Source organism: Lepisosteus oculatus, chromosome 15 (genome assembly GCF_040954835.1).
Source record: "Lepisosteus oculatus isolate fLepOcu1 chromosome 15, fLepOcu1.hap2, whole genome shotgun sequence".
In the NCBI taxonomy this organism is placed as follows: Eukaryota; Metazoa; Chordata; class Actinopteri; order Semionotiformes; family Lepisosteidae; genus Lepisosteus; species Lepisosteus oculatus.
Window position 1 is genome coordinate 1,840,950 of NC_090710.1, and position 21,560 is coordinate 1,862,509.

At 41.2% G+C, this 21,560-nt stretch overlaps 2 protein-coding genes across 2 annotated transcripts; both read right to left on the reverse strand.

The window, feature by feature from the left end:
* Positions 1–110: 110 nt before the first annotated feature.
* Positions 111–13,308, reverse strand: LOC138216031 (histone H3-like centromeric protein A). The gene is made up of 7 exons (XM_069178979.1): positions 13,172–13,308; positions 10,067–10,181; positions 4,574–4,653; positions 4,117–4,237; positions 2,893–3,008; positions 2,425–2,499; positions 111–1,608 (listed from the first exon to the last, which is right to left on the reverse strand). Exons 2-7 carry the CDS (start codon positions 10,164–10,166, stop codon positions 1,477–1,479), a joined length of 624 nt encoding a protein of 207 aa, XP_069035080.1. The 5' UTR covers positions 10,167–10,181; positions 13,172–13,308; the 3' UTR covers positions 111–1,476.
* A 2,727-nt stretch (positions 13,309–16,035) lies between these two features.
* On the reverse strand, positions 16,036–20,150 carry LOC102694966 (chymotrypsin-like elastase family member 1). The gene is made up of 8 exons (XM_006638977.3): positions 20,045–20,150; positions 19,527–19,627; positions 18,826–18,926; positions 18,539–18,661; positions 17,915–18,051; positions 17,104–17,249; positions 16,671–16,820; positions 16,036–16,168 (listed from the first exon to the last, which is right to left on the reverse strand). Exons 1-8 carry the CDS (start codon positions 20,085–20,087, stop codon positions 16,151–16,153), a joined length of 819 nt encoding a protein of 272 aa, XP_006639040.1. The 5' UTR covers positions 20,088–20,150; the 3' UTR covers positions 16,036–16,150.
* Between the last annotated feature and the right edge of the window lie 1,410 nt (positions 20,151–21,560).

Here is a 21,560-nt window from a genome sequence, read left to right on the forward strand (position 1 = left end):
CATGGTTATATTACCCCTCACTGTCCTGTCACATTCCGTATGACTCCGTGTCCAATAAGGGTCCTGCCACGTCACTACTAAGCCATGATTTGGACTGTGGTGACCTTTATTTCATTAGAGGTACAGTATTTGTATAACTCCACCTTTCTCTTTCCCATTATCTCCCCCCAGCACTATCACCATGCATTCAGACCCCTTTTTCTTCCAACTACTTGTTCCTGCTCCATCCTTCTGCAAAACTAACTCACTGGTAACCTAATACAGTAAATGTATGCTTCAGTTTTGACTGATGATATAACAATTTTGGCTGTTATCTGTAAGGTTTAAGTCATGGGACTGGTTGCTTTCAGCTGTGAACTAATTAATTCATTTAGTTTCACAAGCCTTACTCTGTTAACTGCAGATTTGCATTCATTGTTTTGTACAAATGTGCTTTGAATTTTGTGTAAACACAGTCATAAATGACAAAAGTGTTTCTCAAATCACACTTAATTTGCGGGACTTGCATTAACCATTTTGAAAAAGTATGTTTCAGGAATTTAATTTGAGCAGCTGAGAAAAACTGTAATATGGTCTATTTTTGTATCCCATATTTTATTAGACCTATTTGGACACCTACCCCAGCTCTGGCACCTCACAATCCTTCATCCTGCACCTCCACAGCGGTGTGTTTAATCTTACTTCCTGTTTTTGATCCTTTGTTAAGTAAAGACCTCCTAACGTCCCGTCAGCTTAAAGTCTGCTATTTTGACACCTGTTTTTTTTTATTTGCAAAAATTACAATACAAACATAATAACCATAAATTACATAATATCAAACACAATAAATAAAAACACAATCTACAAAAAACCTTTAGTAGAAACAGGGTTGCTGTAGACAAGTATAAAGGTCAATTACTTTACTGAAGCATTATTTTCTCCTCCACAGAAGGACTGCAACTGTTAGAATCTTTGACATTTATGCTTTAATTTGAAATCTTTTTTGTCAGTTACCCATGTAACTAATTTGTAATAAACTGTCAACATTAACAACTGCACTTTGACTAACCCTGTAAAACAAAATAGAAACTAATATAACTCTTTTTCCTTTTCCTTACCGCAAACCACTTTCCCACATACTACTTAAAACTACCATTTCCAATGTGTCTTTTCTTGAAAAAGTCAGTAACAGGCTCAGTATTATGTGAGCTATAGTACAGGACTTTGAAAATTGCTCGCAAATAAAAACTATTGGTATTCTTAGGCACAGAATTCAAGCCACTATTTCGACATCATAAAAATTCAAACAACAGAACATACTGTAACAATTTCAAATACAGTCTTTGCATAACATAGAAAAGTTTTCAACAGGAGCTCAAAAATCGAACATAATCATTTCCAACTTAACAGAACTTGTGGAAATACAACACCTGTTACAATGTCTGACAAATATCCAGACATTGTGGCCATCCTGCTGAACGGTGCTGGACTGGCTCCTCACACGCGGTCCTCAGGACCCCGGATACGGCGGGCCAGCTGGACGTCCCTGGAGAACAGGGTGACCCGCTTGGCATGCAATGAGCACAAGTAGGAGTCCTGGAAGAGCCGCACTAGGAACGCCTCTGCAGCCTAAGAGAGGGCAGGGGCGTAGATCAGAGACACCGGGCGCATTTCCCAACAGACAGACAAAATGACCACAACAACCTGGTAAACCTGGATTTTGCAAAGGCTCACGTATTGAATTCATATTATATAAATACAAGGAGCAGATGATGTGAGCTTAAAAAATGCGTCAAGTAGTCAATACACCAAACATGGTATATTTCCACTCATCAATCTGCTTTCCAACTGCTTCTTCCAATTTAGAGTCACAGGGGAGCCAGATCTCAGCATGCGAAAGACCCAAGGCAGTGTACACCCTGGACGGAATGCCAGTCTATCCCACTGGAATATGTCACGGTTCATAATTATTCAAGATCCTTAAATAATTTTAAACTGTTAAACAAAATAATTTCCCTATAACAAAGCTCAAGGTTAATTTCTGTCTCAAAGCTAACAATTCAGGAACATTTAACCACATTTGATATGTGGAAAAACAATCACGGTAAGATCAATAATTGACAGAAGACACTAGGTCTGCTGCTACACTCCGATAGGTGGCAGTAGAGGGCTCAGATTCCTTGGTGATTACATTGCGTTGTACAGAAAACCAGGTACAGCTTCAGGTATATTGTACCATGCATTGGCAGACAAAGACAGGCAATAGATGTGATGGGATCTGGCCATTTCTGGAACAATTTAAATGTGAATCTTTATACGTATACTCATATCTGATGTAGATGTAAATATAAATTCAAGTACACAAGTATGTCAATGGTGTAGAGTGACAGTAAAGTACCACTAAACTCAAAGACAGTAGACCACAAGGTAAACCCACAGTCTCACCTCTTGAAGCGCGGTGATAGCGATGCCCTGCCATCTGTAATCCATCAGAAACATCTGCTTACACACCTCGCGTACCTGGAACCACACAACATCTTTAGCGGCAGATCAATCAAGGCTCGAATGGTCCGATTTAATGTCCCTGCAAATGTCTGAAGCTGCTGGTGATTAAAACCCCCCACAAAACCTTCTAGAATTGAGTGGAGAGACACAAGTAAGCGACTTGAGTTAAACTCCTACTAATTCTACTTTGTTTTTTAGCTTCACTGCTCCTCACCTCACTCACTGCTTCCGGGTAGTGGGACTGTGGTAGCAAAACACAATGATACCAGACAAGCATGCAGAGTTATTGTCAGCATCAGTGCTCTTCTGTTACCAAGAAAACATACAATAAAGAAGTCCATTGTATACAGAGCACTACCTTACTGTATTTCCACTATTTTTGTAGCATGAGTGTGTACAAGACATTACCAATCTGGCGAAGGAGCGTTTGCGTAGAAGCAGATTAGTGGATTCCTGGTACCGGCGAATCTCCATCAAAGCGCGGGACCCTGGACGGTACCTACACTTTTTCACTGGCTTCTCCCCTTGTACAAAACAAATAATTAATGCACTGTTCACACAAAGATATGAGGCAACAGACTAACCAAAAATATAGACACATACAGTCTGCACTCGCATATCAGTCACACACTTTTCTTCATAAATTTAGAGATTTATATATATCGCATATATCTGTTTATTCCAATATTTCAAAAGTAAGTAACTGCTGTTCAGATAAACACAATTTTGGTTGGGTATATACTCCTACAAAGCATAAGGTTAGCAGATTTACCTGCCTCAAAAGAAAATATGAAGAGAATGTCAAACTATACTGTATAATGCACAACCTATGTGGCCAGGCTTGGCAATGACTAGTGTACTTCAGTGGTTAACTGACATATGCTCACAATTATTTTCCCATGGCATATTGTATGACTGGATCACAAAAAAGACAAATTTAAGGACCTTTACAGGAGCAGCACTTTGCATTCAGTTGTGTGTGTACTGATTTTTTTATTGCAAGAGCTGACTTTACAAAAATTAAATGATTAAAGTGACAGATGACCATGCCATGCATGACCATGACCATGCAGTATCCACGCACTGCCTAAGAACGGGAAGTTAAATTATCAAGGATCAAAACCACCCTGGAAATGCACTTTTTATAAGAGCCTGGTCCTCTAGGTTCAAAGAAAGCTTCTACAGCACAGACATAAGACTCCTAAACTCCACCTCTTAAATTCTCCACCCACTTACACCCCTCTGTTTTGCATTGAACTCAAAACACAACCACAACTTTGAATTTGTGAATCAGAAAGCAAAGTGAATTTACAGCCACTGCTGAACTTTGCACACAGCTTTGCTATCTAAATGTTTGTTAAATAATAGCTGCTACCCTGTTATTGTCTCCAAGAATTGAGATGTAATTTGTTATGTCATTTTCTGTCAATGTTATGTAATATTTTATGTCATTTGTCATGTTTGAGGAAAACACGGAAGTAAGCATTTAATTGTACTCAGGAACACGTGACAATAACCCTGAACTAAAATTTGAAGGGAGGCCAATACAATAACTGAGACACAGAGGGACAGACAGGCAGATGAAGACACACAGAAACACAGCGAGTCACAGTGGTGGAGCTTCGCACTGACCTGCACTGTCAGATTTCTGGGGTGGTGGCGGAGGGGGAGGAACTTGGCGCTGAGGGACCTCAGCCTTCCTCTTACGAGCAGAACCTGGCTTTTCCTGATTTTGTATTTTGCTCTGCTGAGTCTGTGTAGACAAGAACAATCAATCTACACACAGATGTACTAGACTGGACACAGGCAAAGCTAAATACAGTATTTATCCCTTGTGAGTGTGTATCCACTGTGTGTACAGTATGTATCCATTGTGAGTGTATATCCAATGTGAGTGTACAGTTTATCCATCATGTGTGTGTATCCAGAGTGTGTGTATCAAGTGTGAGTGTACAGTTAATCCAGTGTGTGTGTGTCCAGAGTGTGTGCTTCTAGTGTGTGTGTATCCAGTGTCTATCCAGAGTGTGTGTAGTTTATCCAGTGTGTGTGTATCCAGTGTGGTGCCCAGTTGAAGTGCAAAGGACATTACTGCTCTGGTGGAAGGGCCCCTGCGTAGCTGCTTGTTAGTAGGTTCCTGGACCGGGCTGACCTCCATCATAGCACTGGTCCCTGGAAGAAACATACTTTGTCCATTAGCATCTCTCTGCTGGGAACCTCTGGTGGGAAGATACAAGGATCCTGTGCAGACGCAGGCACGGGTAATAGATGAGGAAGGCGAACAATCCAAAACGAGAGGCAAGGTCGTGGTCAAAAGGCGTAAGGCAAATAGTAATCCAGGGAGAACTCCGGTAGCAGACAGTCCGAGGCGAGAGGGGAGGTGCAAAGTTGAAAAGGCAGAAGGGGAGTCCAATAACCAGAATAAATGAGGTACAGGAAAAAACGCCAGGTAGAGCTCTCAAGGAGTAGACTCAATACCGAGCAGCGGGGAGCAAGTGAAGATGGTATAAATAGCACTGTGCACCGCACGGTGGAGTGTGTGCAGGTGGTTTAACTTGTGCGGCGGCGTTTGTTAATAATCACCCGCTGCTGGTGATGATTAGCTCGCTTAAGAGTTGGTCTTGACTGCCTGGTGGTTGTGACAGTACCCCCCCCTTCACGGGCGGCTCCCGACACCCGAGAAGGCCGATCGGGATAGTCCCTGTGGAAGTCTCTGATTAGCATAGGGTCCAAAATATCCTCCGGAACCCAAGATCTTTCTTCAGGGCCATAACCCTCCCAGTCAACCAGATACTGAAGGGTACCGCGGTTCCGTCTAGAGTCGAGGATCTTGTGGACTGTATATGCCTGGTGCCCCAGAATGCGAAGCGAGCCGCCAGAGGTGAGCGGTAGAAGGGTTTCAGGAGGGAGACGTGGAAAGACGGGTGGATTTTAAGGGTGGGGGGAAGTGCAAGACGGAAGGTAACTGGGGTGATCCGGGAGAGTATCCTGAAGGGGCCGATATACCTAGGCCGGAGCTTCTTGGAAGGCAGGTGTAGAGGTAGGTTCCTTGTTGATAGCCAAACAAACTGTCCTCTGCGAAAATGGTGGGCTGGTCTGCGGTGTCGGTTTGCGAATTTGCCCTGGCGCTGAGTTGACTTGGTGAGAGCTGTCCTCACCATTCTCCAGGTCCTCCACAGCTTGGAAATATAATGACGCACCGACAGCACAGCCGTGTCCGGAGGGGTGACAGGAATGAGAGTGGGTTGATAACCTAGAGAACAGAGTAAGGGAGAGAGACCTGTGGAGGAGGAGGTAAGAGAATTATGGGCATATTCTGCCCAGGGAAGTAGCGATGACCAGTCATCCTGCGAGTTGAAGGTGAAGGCTCTCAAAAAGGTAAGGAGACTTTGGTTGGTCCGTTCCACCTGACCATTGGCCTCAGGATGATAACCCAAAGTCAGAGATACATGGGTCCCTAAAGCTTGGCAGAACGCCTTCCAAAAGGCCGAGACAAATTGAGGTCCCCTGTCTGAGACCACATCGTCGGGCAACCCATGTATCCTAAAGACCTGTTGCACAAACAGTGACGCCATTTCCTGGGCTGTGGGCAATGCTGGGAGGGGGACGAAATGGGCTGCCTTGGAAAAACGATCAGAGATCACCAAGATTACCGTATGACCTTGACTGCTAGGAAGGTCTGTAATGAAGTCCACAGCTATGTGGGACCAAGGGTGGTGTGGGATCGGAAGAGGGTGAAGTAAACCGGTCTTCTTGGCACGCGGAGTCTTGATCCTGGCACAGACCGGGCAAGCTCGGACGTACTCTGCAACATCTGATCGCATGGAAGGCCACCAGAAATCTCTGGTGAGTAGGTCCAGAGTACGTGTGCACCCGGGATGGCCTGCAAAAAGGGAGTCATGCCCCCATTGCAGGACAGCAGAACGCAAGTTGTCCGGTACAAAAAGCTTATCCGGCGGGCAGCACAAAGAAACTATAGCTCCGTTGAGGGCACGTCTGATCTGATCCTCAATAGAGCAGTGGATCGCCCCGAGGATTCTGTTAGATAAAATGATTGGTTCCGGTGTGTAGTCCAGATCCGGGGGATCATGGAGCCGAGAGAGAGCATCAGCCCTCCCATTCTTAGAGCCAGGTGTATAGGTGATAACAAAATTAAAGCGAGAAAAGAAAAGAGACCAACGGGCCTGACGGGAATTGAGGCGTTTGGCTGACTGAATGTAGGCCAGGTTCTTATGGTCCGTGATAATGACAAAGGGGTGATGTGCCCCCTCCAACCTGTGTCTCAATTCCTCCAGGGCCAGCTTGATAGCTAGGAGTTCACGATTACCGACATCATAATTAACCTCGGCGGGGGAGAGCTTCCTTGAAAAGAAGGCGCAGGGATGTGGATTATGCTTATCCCCGTGGCGCTGGGAGAGGACTGCCCCAACCCCATAGGCTGAGGCGTCAACCTCCACAATGAATGGCTGAGAGGGATCCGGGTGTCGTAGAAGTGGTGCTGAACTGAAGAGTTGTTTTAAGCGTCAAAAAGCCTGGTTAGCCTCCAGGTTCCATTTACCCAAGCCTGGTCGATTGCGGGTTAGTGCTGTGATAGGCGCCATGACGGAGCTAAAGTTCTGGATGAAACGTCTATAGAAGTTGGCAAAACCTAGAAAATGTTGAATTTGCTTTAAGTTACGAGGAGCTGGCCAGTCATTGATGGCCGCCACCTTAGCAGAGTCCATCTCTACACCAAGGGGGGAAATGATGTAACCCAGAAAGTGAATTTTTGAGGCGTGAAAAACACACTTCTCAAGCTTGGCATAGAGTTTGTTGTTAATGAGTCTAGTCAGGACCTCCTGGACGTGGTGGACATGATCCCTAGGGTTGGCAGAAAAGATGAGGATATCATCCAGGTAAACCAAAACAAAATTCCCAATAATGTCCCTAAAGATGTCATTCATGAATGACTGGAAGATCGCCGGGGCATTAACAAGACCAAAAGGCATCACCTGATATTCATAATGTCCATGGGTGGTCATAAAAGCCATCTTCCACTCATCCCCTTCACGTATCCTGATTAGGTTGTAAGCCCCCCGTAGATCTAATTTCAAGATGATGGAGGCTCCCCGTACGGACTCCAAAGCGGCTGGAATTAAAGGCAGGGGGTAACGATGTTTGACCGTAATGGAGTTCAGTCCTCTGTAATCAATACACGGCCGCAAGGAGCCGTCCTTCTTCGCAAAAAAGAAAAAACCCGCACAGTCTGGAGAAGAGGAGGGACGAATTAATCCTGAGTCCAGAGCCTCCTTAATATAATTTTGTAAAGCCTGATTCTCTGCCTGAGTGAGAGGGTAGATCCGTCCTTTGGGTGGAAGGGTTCCAGGGAGCAACTCTATAGCACAGTCACAGGCACGGTGAGGTGGAAGCGAAAGAGCCTTCTGCTTATCAAAGGCTTGTTTCAGATGCCTGTATTGGGGTGGGATGGTAGAGTGCTCCTCCATAGAGGTTACTGCAGCAGCAACCTTAACCGGCTGACGACAACAGTTGACATGACAGGAGTGGCTCCAGGCAATGAGCTCGTTCTTGTCCCAGGAGATGTGGGGATCGTGCTCCTTGAGCCAGGGAAGACCTAGGATTACCGGGTAGGCAGGCGAGTCCAGGAGAAGGAGTGAAATTTCCTCAACATGAGTAGCACCAACTGTTAGAGAGAGAGGGACGGTCTGCCAGGTAATCCGTCCAGGTGCAATCGGGGATCCATCCAGAGCTTGAATACAGATCGGGGGTGAGACCGGAGCCAGGGGAAACTTCTTAGCAAAAGTGGCGTCTATAAAGTTCCCCGCTGCCCCCGAGTCAACAAAAACCAAAAGGGGAAGGTGTAAGTCAGTCCAAGAAATTTTAGCTGGGAATAAAGGGCCAGACGAGGTTTGAGAAAAAACGGTACTACTGACTCTAACAGTAGGCTGCGGAAGTGTTCAAGAGGGATACGGGGGTCTCAAGGGACAAGCAGAGAGAAGGTGATCAGGTGCAGAGCAATAGAGACATAGTCCCTCCCGATGGCGCCTTTCCTTTTCCTCCGAGGAAAGGGATGCATGATGCAGAGTGGGCACCGTGGGGGTAGTACCTTCAGGACGGCCAGGACTGCTTCCAGCATGACTCTCTGCTCTCCGCAGCCGAATGCGGGTGTCCAGTTCAACCACCTGAGCCATTGCTGATTCGAGAGAGCGGTTGTGAAGTGGCGAGAGCACCAGGTGGTCCTTTAGATCTTCAGAGAGACCCTTAGAAAAAAGTCAAATCAGGGCTTCTGGGTTCCAGTCAGATTCCGTGGCGAGGGCTTGGAATTCAGCCACATAATCATTCAGAGATCCATCACCCTGACGAAGCGAGGCGAGCCAGAGATGAGTCAGGTCCAGGTTGACTGGAGAAAAACGTGCCTGGAGCCGGTCAGCAAAAACCTGGAAATCAGCAAACTGAAAATCTCCCCTAGCAAGCAACACAGCTGCCCAGTCCAGAGCCTTGCCGGTGAGCAAGGAAAGGGCAAAACCGATCTGCTCCCGGGGAGAAAAAAAATGCCCAGGATGCAACTGGAAAGCCAAGGAGCATTGCGCAATAAAACCCCTACAGCCGCGGCGTTGCCGTCATATCTTTCCGGGAGAACAAACAGTGAGGTTACGGGAGTGGTGGGCGGGGTCACAGGGATCAGAGCAGTGGTCTGTGCTGAAGGCGAAGGGACAGGGGAGGGCGGAAGGCTAGCGACGTGATTGGAGAGAATGTGAAGCGAAGATTGAAGCTGGGTGAGAGCTTGGGAATGGCGATTGAAAAGTGAGCGAAAGGCTTGTGCATCCGCGGGATCCATCTTTGGCTCGGTATTCTGTTAGGAATCCCTGGTGGGAAGATACAAGGATCCTAAACAGGCAGGCACGGGTAATAGATGAGGAAGGTGAACAATCCAAAACGAGAGGCAAGGTCGTGGTCAAAAGGCGTAAGGCAAATAGTAATCCGGGGAGAACTCCAGTAGCAGACAGTCCGAGGCGAGAGGGGAGGTGCAAAGTCGAAAAGGCAGAAGGGGAGTCCAATAACCAGAATAAACGAGGTACAGGAAAAAACGCCAGGTAAAGCTCTCAAGGAGTAGACTCAATACCGAGCAGCGGGAAGCAAGTGAAGATGGTATAAATAGCACTGTGCACCGCACGGTGGAGTGTGTGCAGGTGGTTTAACTCGTGCAGCGGCGTTTGTTAATAATCACCCGCTGCTGGTGATGATTAGCTCGCTAAAGAGTCGGTCTTGACTGCCTGGTGGTCGTGACACTCTCCCTCTATAACACAGACCATTTAATGCACTGACCACAAAGAGAGACAAGGCAACAGACTAACCATAGACACAAATGTGTAAATACGGTTTGTGCTCACATATCCACCAATGTGTTTCCTATTAAGCTTGCAGACGCTCACTTGCAAAAGGATGTGACAGATAACCAATACAAATGATACTACTGGAGTGATAAAATGGAATATTACAAATTCAGTGATAGGAGTCAGAAGAGAACCGACATCTACACGTGCTGGCTTAAAACAGGAACTGCTAAAATCATAAAGTAAATCATGACCTGGTCTTTCGGATCGCTGGGGTGGTAAAGGAGGGAGGAGATCTTGGCGCTTAGGGGCCACGGCCTTCCTCTTGCGTGTAGAAGCTCTTGGATTCACCATTTTGCTGTGCTGAGCCTGAGTAGACATGGAAAGCAAATCCCAAGACAGATCTACTAAACCAGATACAAGGAAACCTAGCCATTTTTGCCTGAACAGGAAACATAAGATGAATTAACAAGCCCTGCCCTGCAATTATATCTGTAAACTAACATCACTTGTCCCCCCCTTTCACATGCCTGCCTCCAAACCTACCAAAACCAACATGAGAACAAGCCAGTATATCATTCAATACTGTTCTGTCAGTGGTTTTCAACTTGCAGACTTTTACCCATTTTAGAAGGTGTGAGAAGTAGCAGAAAATAGATTATATGAATGCAATTTACCAAGAGTGATAAAAAAGATTAATATTAAGGTAGAAAAGCATTTAGGTCTAACTTGGCTTAAAGTCTGAAATGCAGTACAAACTAAAACACATGACAAAATGGAATGCTTGCCAACAATGATACTACTTTACACATGCATAGCCTTAAAAACTTTAATGCTACCTACTGTAAACCATTTTCACTCTATATCTGACCTACTTTTTCTTGGAAAAATTTTAGAATGTATTGTTGCATTTCATTAAACAGGAAACTCAATGGAACCCGTCTGATTTCAGACAATTACACAACACACAAACTACCCTTGTTAAATGTTAAAGTTACTGTATTCTTATGATTGCGGAATACACAGGACGTAGGGTTTCCCAAAAAATGAATTTATATTTATTTTTAATGCAATTTCTAGAATACTTAGTGGTATACTTTGTGTACTGTTATAAATTGCAGGCCGCACTGTGTTCGAAGTAATTTTGCGCGGTTAGTGATTTTTTTCAAGTGGCAATGCTAGAGTAGAAAGAATGTGTAAAGTGATATAAAGTGCTTCCAAAACTTAAAAAATGAAATCATTCACATTAGAAGAAAAACTTTAATTTGTAAGATTAATTAATGCATCTAAATTGGCTCAAGCAGTTTGCAAATCCAGCGAGTTCCTACAAAGGTAAGATTTTTGTAAAATGCAGAACTATATCCGAATGAAAACAACTTATTTCGATGTTAGAAAAGCCTTTCGTATTTGCACACAAACTGAAGGAACAAACTACAGTATTGCACCTGTCTTTTCGGTGCAAAAGCCAGAGGGAGTCAATAATTTCATATCTGATTTGTATGTACATCTTATTATACTGTAAACTGTATTAAAAGCAACCACCACGTTAGAAAAAACTGACTATGATGTCCAGGATGGAAATGTGTCGTACATATGGTTCATTTGATGAACTCTTTCGTTTAAAAAATATTGAAATATTAATTTCTAGCTACTTCTAGCCAGCAAACTCAGAAAGTAAAATTAATGATATAATTAGCAATGATAAAACTTAACAAAAGCTTATTTAGAAAAACTGGCAGCAGTGTCGGAGCTGTAGTGACAGAACTATCTAGACGAAAATTAAACTTCAATATTGGACTTATTTTGAGTATTCCTACCTTAATTTCTTTCAATAAAATTGCTGATCACGCGTGCTTCCCTACTTGCCACTAATACACTAATAACATTCAATTAACTTCTCTGCATCCCCGCATTCAGTACCACCTTTTGGCCAATAGAGTCAGGGATAAACTATGAGTGACAGGATTATGACTGTGTTACGGCGTCTCTGGAGATCTGGAGCCCCTGTATTTGAACAGGAAAAATGTCCTTTCCCTAACAGAAGCAATAACAGAAAAGACATGTGTTGTTGTTGTTTCTTTTTTCTAGTGGCAACGCTAGAGTAGAAATAATGTGTAAAGCAATAAAATAAAAAAAAAATCATTCACATTAGAAGAAAAACTTGCGTAATTCTATACTTTTTGTCAATGTTTATTTACATATTATAAAAATATTTGCTTTATTTAAGTGAGGTTGCCTTTTCCAGACACGAATTCCAGACCATTCATACACACGGAAAGACATGCAAACATACTGCACTGCACGTGCTTCCTAATTTACTCCAACAGGTATGCAAACACACACTGTGCATTAAAATAAAATAAAGCTGTAAGATAAAAAACCCTTTCTTTATTAATTAATTTATTAATTTAATTGGGTCGTTTCTGGTCGCCCTGAAAATATGCAGCAGGCCGGATTCACAGCCCGATCCTATTAGAACAGGAAAAATGACCTTACCCTGAGAGCAGCAATAACAGAAAATACATTTTGTTGTTATTATTTCTTTGTCACTCCATGTAAATCAGTTGTTCGCTCACTTTTTATTACTTACAGAACATATGGATGGAATAATGACAAACAACTTTAGGATTATCTTTTACATTTTCAAGCTACAGGGTAATAAGTCATTCCTTGTTATTATTTTATGGCGTCATGAGCACAGCGTTTTCTTAGACTACTCTAAAATGCAAAGAAACTATTTGCAGAATTTCCGATATTGCACCAATCACAGTACGTCTCGTAAATATGCCAGCAATGCATTAACATCAAGATTAATTAATGCATCTTAATTGGCTCATGCATTTTGCAAATCCAGCGATTTCCTAAAAAAGTACTATTTTTTAATGCAGAATTATATCCGAATGAAAACAACTTATTTCGATGTCGTCATTAGAAAAGCCTTTCGTATTTGCACACAAACCGAAGGTCAAAACTACAGTATTGCACCTGTCTTTTCAGTGCAAAAGTCAGAGGGAGTCAATAATTTCATATCTGATTTGTATGTACATCTTATTATACCGTAAACTGTATTAAAAGCAACCACCACGTTAGAAAAAAACTGACTATGATGTCCAGGATGGAAATGTGTCGTACATATGGTTCATTTGATGAACTCTTACGTTTAAAAAATATTGAAATATTAATTTCTAGCTACTGCAAGCCAGCAAACTCAGACAGTAAAATTAATTATTTAATTAACAATGATAAAACTTAACAAAAGCTTATTTAGAAAAACTGGCAGCAGCGGACGCTGCGGTTGTAACAGAACTATCTAAACTAAAATTAAACTTTAATATTGGACTTATTTTGAGTATTCCTACCTTAATTTCTTCAAATAAAATTGCTAATCACGCGTGCTTCCCTACTTGCCACTAATACCGTAACTCAAATAACATTCAATCAACTTCTCTGCCTCCCCACCTCCAGTACCGCCTTTTGGCAAATAGAGTCAGGGATAAATTATGAGTGACAGGATTACGACTGTGTGTTACGGCGTCTCTGGAGATCTGGAGCCCCTGTATTTGAAACCGCAGTTAAAATTAGCTTGAAGTTTGAAAATGATTTTGGCACGCCAGTGTCTCCAGCAAAACTGTCCTTTTTACAGGAGCTCAAATGATTTCAGAAGAAGTAAGCTGCAAGTGAAGTGAACTAGGTTTAGTACAGACAGCAAGGGGCAGTTCTCATACTGATGAGAACTACTGACTAGTTATTTATTTTAATTGTTCTGAATAAAACCCCCATACAGAGAATTATTAGAGTAGCAAAACCATGAGTTCATCTGCTGCCACTGGACACAGATTAATTGATAGTAATAAATAAAACCATAAAACAACATAAATACACAGATTGAATGGATTCAATTGATCTTTGAGTGATGAACACTAATTTGTGACGGGGAATAAAACCGTTCATACTCTGGCTAGAAAGAGACAGACTGCTACTATTACGGCACAATTGTCTGTAGACCTAAGGATTGTATGGATGGGGAATAGATGGACTGAGAAGAGTTTAGCAGGAAAGACCCTCCTGGGCAGAGAAGTGTTTAAGAATGTTCACTAGGAATGACAACACCCAAGATCAAAGCCTAATGAACTATTATGGAACTGATATTTGGATTAACCTCCTTGGCTGAGGGTCAACCTCCTGGCCATAGGACGAGGAGGCCAGGACCCCCACCCAGGGTAACCAAGGGTAACCAGCTGCAGAGGTGGAGTTGGGGTGGAGGTGGGATGCAAAAGTCACACGCGAGGGAGAGAGATGTCAAGTTGGTATTTATAGCGTTTGGTGGAGGAAGGACGAAGGGAGTGATTGCTAATTACTGTCGGCTTGGAACGATTGAGTTTGGTTGTTGTCATCCCTCCCGAACTTTTGTTATATAAACTCCATAACGAGAAGGAACAGTGTCAGGGTTTGGGAGAGTAGAATCAGTCTCAGGGTGTGGAAGTGTAGAACCAAAATAGGCAGGACCTGGCACACCAACACACCCAGTTTGTCAGGCAATTTGTAGAGACATTTATTATTTATTTCAAAAACAAAAAAAGCAAAACAAATTGAAAGAATAGAAAAAGCACAGTCTTTGAATAGAAAGGCAAAATCCATCCACTCATCTTGTTCAGGGTCGCAGGGGAGCTAAAAATATCGTCAACAGCACACCAGTCCATTGCAGGGCACACACAGACACAAACACTCACACACTCACACTAGGCCAATTTTTCCAGAAACCAATTAACCTACTAGTGTGTTTTTGGACTGTGAGAGGAAAGCGCCCACTGGAAATCCATGCAAACACAGGGAGAACATATAAACTCCATACCAACAGCAGAGATAGCACAGGTAACTGAACCCAGGGACCCACTGTGCGATGATACCACTGTACCCCTGTGCCTTAGGAAGGCTATAGTGACTCTCAAACACTGTGTATAAAAGGTAAAGCAAAAATCTGTTACATTTCCTTCACCCTTTTGGCATGTTGATACAAGCAATTATTGAGGACAATATTTTTTGAGGGGAGAATAATAAAAATGCTGGGGTTTTTCAATATTTAAAAACAATGAGTTCAAGCAGGGATGTTTACCCCTTGAAGCTGACATTAGAGACAGGAAATCCCAGTGGATCAAAGTACATTTTCTGGAGAATTTTTGTGGTTAATAATAAACCACAGGTGTAAGAAAGTTATAATAGAAATTCAGAAGGAAGGGTAGACCTAATCTCACACTCGTCAGCTCACCAGCATATATAAGTCTCGCAACTGGGACTCACTCATAGCCCTCACACCACCCCTTCAACAATGCCCTGGGTCAGTTCTCACAATACTGGGGGGTATGGGCTGTTAACTCTCTCAAACAGGTGAACTACGTCAAACATACACTGCATTTTTCATACTGAATAAACTACTGAATAAAGGAAAACACACAAAAAAAACATAAAAACACTGGATAAAGAACAGAAGGAGGAGACAAAGAAGAGATAGAGAAGAAGGAGAGGAAAAAAAGAAGAAACATCATCATCTGTCTCTTGCTCTATCATGTCTACTGTATATTTCTGCCTTTTTTTGTGGCATGGTAGAGGACCTTGCTCTGATCAGTCTTGGAGACCAGAATCTAGCAAATAAAGTCGAGCATTGTCTTTGAGAGCTTGCTGTCATATTATTTTTAGAAAATACTGATTTCATTTATTGTAGAATCTTTTAGATAAAGAGGATTCTATCCTAATTTGATGATGCATTTTTACAATAGGGAGAGAGATTCCATTCTCTCAGGAAGAGATCCATTGCTGAGTTGTATTCTTTTATTGAAAGTGCTGGGTATTTCACTACGCCTCTTCCGCAACCCTGTATTGGATAAAATAGTATTTCTCTTGTTGGCCTGTAAAGGTACTGCAGAGTGTTTCAGGTTACAGGCTTACGTGTGCGTTTTCTAAGTCTGTTAGGATGCAGGCCTCTGGAACGCGTACAGTAGTTTTGTGTGTTATGTAACATTTAATGTTATATGTTGTGCAATTTTTTGTGTTGTGTGCTTGTGTTATAATGTTGTTCTTGTTACTAAATACCTGTCCAAATGTAGACTCTGATATTGGGAAAACATCTATTACTTTGTTCAAATTGCTAATGTCTTTATTTACTTTAAGTTAAATGTGTCAGTATCAAAATATAGCAGATATAGAGTACAAAATAAAGATAGCTTGCTTTTGCAAGAAAAATGCTTTATTGCTAGTAAATTACACATATAGATGTTATTGTGCATCTCTTGTCACACAGCAGGTGTCAGAAATGTTATCCATTCACCACAGCCCACTGATACTTAATAACTGGCGATGACCTAGAAGAAGAGAAACACACGTCACCAAGGTGGCCTGAAGGTACCAAAAATTAACTAAGTTTTGACAGCATTCTGGAAAATGCAGCATGGATGGTACATTTTTCAATTTGTACATACTGTTATAGTTAATGATATTTTTTTATGTTATTTTGTTTTACTGTATATCTGCATAAATATACAGTTTTATATAGAAAGAAAAGCACTTTTAATCTGCTAAATTGTATAAAAGAAAATGGAAGCCAACATTGTTCTGGGCTACACAGATCATGCAAAGAGTTATTAGAGCTCAAGCCTGCAATAGACTCATTAAACATATGAACAACAGAGCACATTCAGTTGTAGGACATATGATAATATGTACTTTGTGAAGCAGTATTATTCCAAATTGTATGTTTAATATTCCAAATTCCACTTCTTTAGTGGCAAATTTCTTTAAAACACCCCCTGCCTGCAAATGCAAACCCATCAACATTTGTCATCAAAAACAAAGTTTTGGACTTACACTGTTGATCCAGCTTGTGTATGCTGAGACACGTGTGAAGACTGTAGGCTTCCTGTAAACATTACAGCCTAATGAAGACACAAAGCTGGTCACTCCATGAACTTGGTATCTTCCACTGACAAAACAGTTCAGGGGTCCTCCAGAATCCCCCTGCAGGACAGAGCAGATTACAGAGCAAGGGGAAACATTAATCATCAAAGCTCTGGCATTTGAATAGTACACAAAGACAGTCCTTGCAAACAAGTCAGTGTGTCAAAACTTACACCTAAAGAAATGTTTTTTTCTGGGATAGCCATCTTCATGATTAATGCAAACAATCGAGTACTTAATGCAGCTGTGAAACAAAATACAAGCTTAAGATCAAACAAAAAAAAAGCCACAGCTACAGTAAAACAATAATGACAGAACTGATATCTGGAGTGGATTTACTTACGTTACAACCTGATCTGATTCCATCTCCACCAGCACAGATCATGGAGCTCTTAACAGTTGATCCCCACCAGGAGCTGCTGGAGCAGGTGGTGTAGTCTACACTGGGGAGGCTGGCCTGCTGGAGGTTGGCTGCCAGCTGTCCATTGGCTGTTAACAACATTTCTGATGTTACTATGAATTTATAGCAATTTATAATCCCCAGTGCCTACAACACAATTCTATTGTGAACTCTGAAGTCTCCAGGTGATGATTCACTGATATTTCCCACCTAGAATATAAAGCAGTGTGTATGTTTCTCCGGCACACCTGTGTTTTAAAAATATTTAATACCTTGTCATGGGCCACATCAGTACTAACTGGAGACACTCAGAAAGATGTAAGAATCACTATTACACTAAGGGTTGAGAGAGTCCTGTCTGGCTAATTCCCACCTTAGATTTTTGGCACACAGTAATGTTTTATCTGTGCTCAGAGTACTAATTTATTTCTGGCAAAAGGAAAGATGCCTGAGTTTAGAGGAAAGTATCATTACTAGTGAGGGAGAGTCTCCTTTAAAACATTTAATGCATCTTTTTAAAAATATCTGAATGCAACTTTTAACAATGTAATTGCATGTATATGCTAAGTAAAGTGCTTTTTTGCAACAAAGCACGCAGTATTTTATTATCTTCAATCAGTTTATTTATCTTCAGTTTGAATACTCATTTCATCTGAATACATTACAGAACTAATAAGGATACACTGATTTGTACTCCTGTTTAGATTCAAATGGGTTTTGTCACTCAGAAGACATTTTCCTCTTACAAACTTACTGCTAGTAAGTCCCCATCCAGTGATGTAGCACAAACTGTTTGAAGGAAGGATGTAGCCACTGCTGGGCAGTGTCGCCAGAGCAACATAGGAGTTCAGAACAGCACCCTGAATCAGCTTCACCATGGCAATGTCATATCTGCACATTACACAGGGAGCAGAGGAAGAGACCAGTTCAGTCAAATATATTTCAAAGGAAATAGGCCCAGAGTGAAAAACACAGACAGGCTCTGAACACACAGGTGAATATAAGCAATGGTTCACTTTCAAGGCTAGTTCGATAACTTTGTGCACAAACTCTAGAGGACAATATCATTGATTTAAATATAAACTTTTAGGTTCTGGGGAAAGGAATTGACATAAGCTAAAACAGGGCAGGAAATGTTGTGAAGAGGAAGTGAACAGGAAAAGATGCCCCTTGCCCTCCCTGATATCTCAAATCTCCTGTCTATCTCCATAACAGGTTATGCTGAGAAAAGCATCATAATCCTCTGATAGCTTTTATAAGTCATCTTCCACTACAACTTTTAAAAACATGCTTATTTAAACCTATTGATTAATCTACTGACCAATTCAGAAATAACAGAATCTCCCAAAACATTTATTAAAACAAATGCAACACAAACCCAATTGCAGCATTGTTAGACCAGCTGGGGTGAACCACAGCCTTTTCCACAGGAATGAGTTGCTCCTTCCCTTCAATCCCATTAATATTGTGTTCTCCCAGAAAAGCAACCATAGATGTTCCACTGTTAAAGGAAACAGAATTTTTAATGACGTCTTCTTCCCTGATCAGGTAGGTGTAATATCAAATATGAAGAAACAGGAGAGGGAAAAAGCTTTGACCTTCTATGATGCAACACTGAATTCTGTCCCTTTTCCCTGTCCTAATTAACTAGAGATAGTCGCATACCTTTGGATGCAGTGGGCAGCTGTCAGAACCCACCGGCTGTGAATCAAAGTGCCGCCACAGGTGTGGTACAAACAGCTACTGGAGAAAATCCGCAACGAGACCTGAACCCAGCACCAACAATAAAAAGAACACTGTGTGAGGACAGTAAACAGAAAATATGGACATGATGCATTCAAGATTCCTTGCTGTGCGAGCACTTCATCCAGACCAAACCACTTTATATAAAACCTCCTCACTTTACTGTTTCTACATGAGTTTCATTAAAAAATCTTCACAAGATATCTAAATGCATATTGGAAATATTTGTGCCGACGTTGACTTTGTATAATGCTTTAATACTTTTGTTATACAATATAACACTTGATATTCATGTCTATAGGTCAACCAAAAATTACATAATACTAAGATGAAAGAGCTGTAAAAATTTTATTTTTTAAAAATAAACTTAAAAATCAAATTCTTAAAATGATTTTTCAGTAGTTTTTAAAGATAAGCCTAGATTACCTATTACAAGCAGCATTATACTACAACTGCTACACGTGTATGGTTCTTATTTTTTGAGGTCTTTTCCTTATATGACAAATCAGTTATTTACTCCAAGTTATGCTGCAGTGAAGTCAGCACTATCCTGCAGTCCAACGTCATGAGTCTTCCTCAGATCGTCAATACTTTTCAATTCTACAAGAAATCTCCTCTCTTACCTGCCAAGGCCAAGAGTAGGGAGTGACAGTCACCCCTCCTACAACACGCTGGGTTGTATTTCGCGGTGCTTTCTCTAGATACTGCACCTCATCTGCATGTCCTGAAATCATGGAAAGAAAACTCACTCTTCAATCATAAACCCATTTTTGTTACTACGTATGCCCTAGACATCTTGATTGGAAGAAAAGAAACAATGTTACTCTGGAATCTGACACTTCCATTGTGAAAGGATCCGTTCCAGGACTGTTCAACTCCGTCTCTGCCAGGCTGTTCCATGGATGTTCACAGTGTCTCATGTCACTTTATGTTTGTGTTCCTGCTAATAACTGAATTCTGTGAGACTCATTTTGAAATAGCAACTTGTTTTTATTGTTTTCACAGACTTCATGTTCACATGCATTTCAATGCAGAAAAGACAAAATGATTTTAATTACACAGAGTTCTGTTTATGGCCTTGTCATATTTGGTAGTGCTTTACAAAATAATAAAAATAACAGTCATATAAAATGCAACTTACCAGGCAGAATGAGGAGCGCGGCTAAAACAACATAGGGCAGCATCTTGCGAGTTGTCCTTCTGCTCTTGGTTAGCACTCAGTGAGTTTTTATACCCAGTTGCTGTGTGAAACAGAAACATTCCACATTCCTTTGCAGGAAATGTCTCATGACAAAATGCGTGACAACAGACATCAAACCTGCTACTCCACATCTTTCATGTGTTTTTACTTCCTAATTCTGTTCTGTTGAATAACATTCAAAAACCAGAAAATCCAAAGATAGCAGTTGAGTGCTTATCATTTATCATATTTAATACTATAAATTTAGATAAGTTTACAGATTGTTCTCATTGTGTTGGTTAAGTTATTTACTTAAATATATAAATGCTCCAAGGACTACAAATGTAACCTGGTTTATAAATTGAAATCTAGAGTACAACACAATTTCTGCCCTGTAATTAGGGCCAGCTTAGGTGACTACCAGACTGCCTAGGGCCCAGAAGCCACCAGGGGACCCCTAAATATGTTTTTTAGATCAGCACCTTCAAATATGAGTCAGAAATTTCCTCCAGTTTCCTCTGTTGCTGCTGTGCTAGGCTAATCTGTTTGTTAGTTATAAAATATAATATTATTAGTTGTAAATGTAAATGTAGGGGTTTATTTCACTGTCAATGTACTGTAGTAAATGACTCTCATGTTTGCCAAAGATGAAAGTATCAGTGTGGTTTCAGCTGCTGCTACACTGAATGTTTTTCATTTAATTTTAAAAAGTACTGTAGTAAATGTTGTGATGATCAATTGTATTAATGTTTCATTACATCTAACATCTTTTACTTCTGTTGTAAACTATGTTGAAATGGTTTAAAATTAAAATCATGTAGTTGCAACTTGTAAGCACACCAAACAGAAGTATGACAAATCAAGTCACTGCAATAAATCATTTGTATTTCATTAGGTTTTGAGTCTGTCAGATCCATGAAGCTAGAGAATGGTAGACAAGCGGCATTTTCTACCTAGACATGTAGACTGCTAAACATGTTTTACTGGAAGTTAATAGATTCACATTTCACGTTATTACTTTAAAAATTAAAATTCAAGTTATCTGTGTGAAATATGTGCTTCTTGTTCTTGTTTTAAGTTATTTATGAGGTTTTCTTCAAAGCTGGTTAATAAACATTTTGCAGTCATATAATTAATTTAATAGCTCTAAATAATAAAGTAAGTTTGGGGTGGGAACTGTAGTAGTGTAAATTGTGATTTGGAGGCACTCCTTTCCAAGATCTTGCCTAGGAGCCTTTAAAAGCTGGGGGCGGCCCAGAAGAGGTTAATAAACCTCTTTAAAAACATGAGATACAGTATAATAAACAAAGGAAGTATAAATTGCACAATGATACAGTAGGTGTCATTGAAATGTCAGAAGCATTAATCTCTATATATAATGCCCATGAAATTCAAGTGTTCTGTGTTGATCCGCAGTTGCTGCTAATTTTCTGCCATGTTCTCTACTGTTCACTACTGTTTATTTTCATAGCTCTTT

Coding starts and splice junctions, on each gene's coding strand:
- LOC102694966 (XM_006638977.3), bottom strand. CDS start 20,087: ATGCTGCCCTATGTTGTTTTAGCCGCGCTCCTCATTCTGCCTG. Junction 18,927..19,526: donor CCTACTCTTGGCCTTGGCAG/GTAAGAGAGGAG, acceptor TGCTGGGTTCAG/GTCTCGTTGCGGATTTTCTC. Junction 16,821..17,103: donor GAATCAGATCAGGTTGTAAC/GTAAGTAAATCC, acceptor TCTGTCCTGCAG/GGGGATTCTGGAGGACCCCT.
- LOC138216031 (XM_069178979.1), bottom strand. CDS start 10,166: ATGGTGAATCCAAGAGCTTCTACACGCAAGAGGAAGGCCGTGGCCCCT. Junction 3,009..4,116: donor CCAGAAATCTGACAGTGCAG/GTCAGTGCGAAG, acceptor GTTTTGTACAAG/GGGAGAAGCCAGTGAAAAAG. Junction 2,500..2,892: donor AACGCTCCTTCGCCAGATTG/GTAATGTCTTGT, acceptor GTGTGGTTCCAG/GTACGCGAGGTGTGTAAGCA.